General features: G+C 52.5%; 1 protein-coding gene across 1 annotated transcript; it reads left to right on the plus strand.

Annotated features, from left to right (window-relative positions):
* Positions 1 to 2,707: 2,707 nt before the first annotated feature.
* On the plus strand, positions 2,708 to 3,658 carry LOC130017634 (olfactory receptor 12-like). The gene has a single exon (XM_056108358.1). It carries the CDS (start codon positions 2,708 to 2,710, stop codon positions 3,656 to 3,658), a length of 951 nt encoding a protein of 316 aa, XP_055964333.1.
* The last annotated feature ends 334 nt before the right edge of the window (positions 3,659 to 3,992 follow it).

A 3,992-nucleotide genomic window follows, 5' to 3' on the forward strand; every position in this document is an offset into this window, starting at 1 on the left:
GCTATTTATTCAGTCACTGATTAGTTGATTGAATTAAGCACGAACTCCACCTTTTTTTCATTTTTTATAATTTTATTTATTGAATCACCGTTAGAGCAGTTACAAAGCTTTCGGGTTTAAGTCTCGGTCATACAATGAAACACCCGTACCTTTACCAGTGCCCATTCTCCACCCCCAAAAACCCCAGTATACCCCCATCCCACACCCTCCCCGTACCTGTGAGGCAGTTGTTTTCCACATTACTCTCTCTCTATTTTGATTACATTCAATATTTTGACACCAGACCCACCATTATTATTTGGGATTTTACCCCAACACTAAGATATGCTGAAAAGGCAACAGTAGACAATTTTTTCCTATTACTGGTTATGAATAACATATGATGTCATGTGGCTGAAGTAGTGGCTGTGCGATTTTGAAATTCCAAAATTTTAGCAATTAAATCTGGAGCGATTTCTGCCAAAACCTGCTGGGTTCCAAGATTTGTTCCTGAGTCTCTTGGATCATGGCCGTTAAGCAGCTTGATCAGGAGCCAGAGAGCTGTTCTTGGGCGGCGACTCGGAGTCTTGTTGGGCTGGGGAGGAAAGGGCTGGCTCCATCCCCATCCCATAAGACCCTGCGTGTCTCGTCACTGCAGGCCCAAACCTGACTGTCCAGTGGCCTCTGAAGGATGGTGGCCATCGGGCCACCCGGGGGGAACAGGCCAAGGCATGAAACCTATTTCCACCTGGGGTGGCCCGGTGCCGGTAACCTACTGCAGTGACCGAACACATTTCTGCCCAAAACCATTGGGTTTCAAGATTTGTTTCTGAATCTCTGGGATCATGGTCATTAAGCAGTTCGATATGAAATCAGAGAGGCCTTGCCTCCAATTATATAGCTGTGCCAGAGGTGGTTTGTGGGTGTGTCTTCCACATACCTAACTTTTGGCTGTTTACTTTCTTGGTAAACTTTGCACCAAGTTTTTGGGGTCTGACCAAAGGCACAGTAGAAATTTTGGGGTATCTGGAAGTCTGGAGGTGCCATAGGGCTGCTGATGCACTCGCCTCACAGGTATATATTGACCTGCTGACAGCACCATACCCCCTGCTGTTTGCTTCTTTACCAACAAAATGGGGTGTCGGATTTAGGAAGGGAGAACATTGGGAACGACATATCCATCCCACGGAATTTGGTATGTGGGCAGGTGGACATGGCTATTGAAGAGATCCAAGTAGAAGTCATGGATAATCTTCTCCTTTGCCCTTCTGGAAGATGTGATAGATTCATCAGGACGTCGGAGGGTAGTCATCAGTTGTCCTCATTGTTGGGGCCACATGTGACACATTCCACTCTGTGCTGTGAAATTCAGACTAAACATGTGAATCAGCAAAGCAAGAGTGAAGTAGTGATGTGAGACTTAGTCCCCTCCCCTCCCCTGAGATGTGTGTTCAAATGTGAGATGCTTTCACTGTGAAAATCAGCCACATCAGCTCCAGAGTCCTAAAGTCTAGAGTCGGTTGTTCTGACAACAGCTGAGCCTCTTCCTTCAGAACAAGTGTTGAATGTTGTCGCAGAGTTACGTGGGCACACCCAAGCAGTCCACTGTATCTGCGTGGTGTCCATGCCTTTCACCTAGGCCACTCAACACCAGGACTTTCCGTTGCCTTTTTCTCTCTAGTTGGTCCCACAGGGATGTGGAAGGTGCCAGGCCTCCTGCTCACCGTCGGGGCTGGGAATCGGGGACAGTGGGTCACAGGACTTGGGAACCCAGGGAGCCGGAGCCCAGAGCCTGCAGAAGCCGGCATTGCCTAATTGGCCACTGGAGGCCTCTGGTCCCTCTGGACAAGGGAGACTCTTCACTGTAGTGGCCGAGTGCGTCTGCTGCAGGGACGCGCTGAGCCACCCACAGCCCGTCCTACTCAGAGGAGGAGGAGCGACACACGCGCCTCCACCTCATTCCCTGTCACTGCAGCGCTGAGCCCAGAGCAAGGGAGAGTCAGTTCTCGCCCCATCAGAGCAGCCCACTGAGAGTGCCCGCCCGTCCTGGGCCGCCTCTGAAGGTGAGGGCAGGGGGCAGTGGTCTGTGCGGACAGGAAACACTCAGAGTGGTGACTATAGCCCCGGCTGGACTCAGTGCCCACAGCTGAATCGGGGCCACCAGGTTATGGCTCAGTGACAAGAACAGTCAGAGCAGATTGCGAGTCGACCAGGCAGACAGACGGGCAGAGACACACCTCTCTGTACCAGCTAGTGAGCACTGGGCCAGCTCTCCCCAGGCTCTCCTGGAGGTGCAGCTAGCACCCGCCTCAGTGCTCAGCCACCTTTTCTGAAAGGCATGAAGGGCTGATGGGGGCAGAGGCAGATGAGGCCTCACAGGGTTGGGGGTGTCATCTCCTCATCCCTGTCTAGGAGATGCACATCCTCGCCTGGTCTCCTTCTGAGTGCTCAGCACTGCATCTGTAACACCTGGCAGCACCAGCTCAGCGTCTTCGGGGAAAGAGCCTTTATCCTTGCAGTCCCTCATCACACACTCTTGCCTTTCAGGTCAGTTGGAAGCATCTGGAGGGCAAACAATGGTGTGGGAACTGCTCGGATAGTGGGACCTTGGCACAAAAGAGATCTTGTGTTCCAGGAAAAGAATGACCTTGAGACACTGATTTACCCCGTCCCCCATCGCCTCCTACTCACTGCCACCTTCCACCCAACCCACCACCCACCCTGGACCATGCCGGCCCTCACACATGGGAACCTTTCAGCGACGCCTCTGCAGGACTTCGTGCTGGTGGGATTCGAGGGGGGCCCGGAGACCCAGGCCCTACTCTTTGCTGTCATCCTGGCCCTGTACACGGTGACCGTCCTGGGGAACCTCACCATGATCGTGGTCATCACCCTGGATGCCCACCTGCACTCCCCCATGTACTTCTTCCTCCGGAACCTGTCCTTCCTGGACCTGTGCTATTCATCTGCCATCGCCCCCCAAACCCTGGCCAACTTCTTCTCCTCTTCCAAGGCCATCACCTTTGCATGCTGTGCCTCCCAGTTCTTCTTCTTCTCCTTTTTTGGTACCACTGAGGTTTTGCTCCTGGCCGTGATGGCCTATGACCGCTTCATGGCCATCTGCAGTCCCCTGCGCTACCCTGTAACCATGTGTCCCTCAGTCTGTGCCCGCCTGGTGCTGGTCTGCTACTGCGGAGGCCTCTTCAACACCAGCATGCAGACCAGCTTCACGTTCAGCCTCCCCTTCTGCGGCTCCAACCGCATCAACCACTTCTTCTGTGACGTGCCCCCCCTGCTCCAGCTGGCCTGCACCGACACAGCCCTCAATGAGCTGGTGATGTTTGGCCTCTGTGGGCTCTTCATTGTGGGCACCATGGCTGTGATCCTCATCTCCTATGGCTACATCACCGTGACCATCCTCAGGATGCACTCGGGCACGGGCCGGCACAAGCTCTTTTCCACCTGTGGCTCCCACATGACGGCCGTGGCCCTCTTCTATGGCACTGCCTTTGTCATGTATGCCCAGCCGGGGGCCGTGGAGTCCATGGACCAGGGCAAGGTGATCTCCGTGTTCTACACGCTGGTCATCCCGATGCTCAACCCCCTCATCTACAGTCTGCGGAACAAGGACGTGAAGGAGGCCCTTCGGCGCCTGGGGCAGAAGCACACCGGGCCCTGAGGTAGGGTGGCCAGAGTAACTTTTCAAAGGTAAATTGAAAATATCCGTGGGCACTGGTGGAGGAATGGGTACTCGATCATTGTATAACTGGAACCCAAGCACAAAAATTTGTAAGTCTACAACTGTACCTCATGGTGTTTCACTAATAAAAAATTTTTTAAAACAGAAAGAAAATATCCATGAGAGTTTGTTTCTGGGATCCCCCATTCTATTTCATTGACCAATGAGTCTGCCTTTTTACCAGCACCCTATTATTTTGTTTCATGTAGTTTTGGAATGTTTTTAAAATTTGAAGTATGAGACTACAGTTAATTTTTCTATCAGTGGTTTTTCC

This window comes from Sorex fumeus, unplaced genomic scaffold (assembly GCF_029834395.1).
Source record: "Sorex fumeus unplaced genomic scaffold, SorFum_2.1 ptg000207l, whole genome shotgun sequence".
Lineage (NCBI taxonomy): Eukaryota > Metazoa > Chordata > Mammalia > Eulipotyphla > Soricidae > Sorex > Sorex fumeus.

Coding starts and splice junctions, on each gene's coding strand:
- LOC130017634 (XM_056108358.1), top strand. CDS start 2,708: ATGCCGGCCCTCACACATGGGAACCTTTCAGCGACGCCTCTGCAGGAC.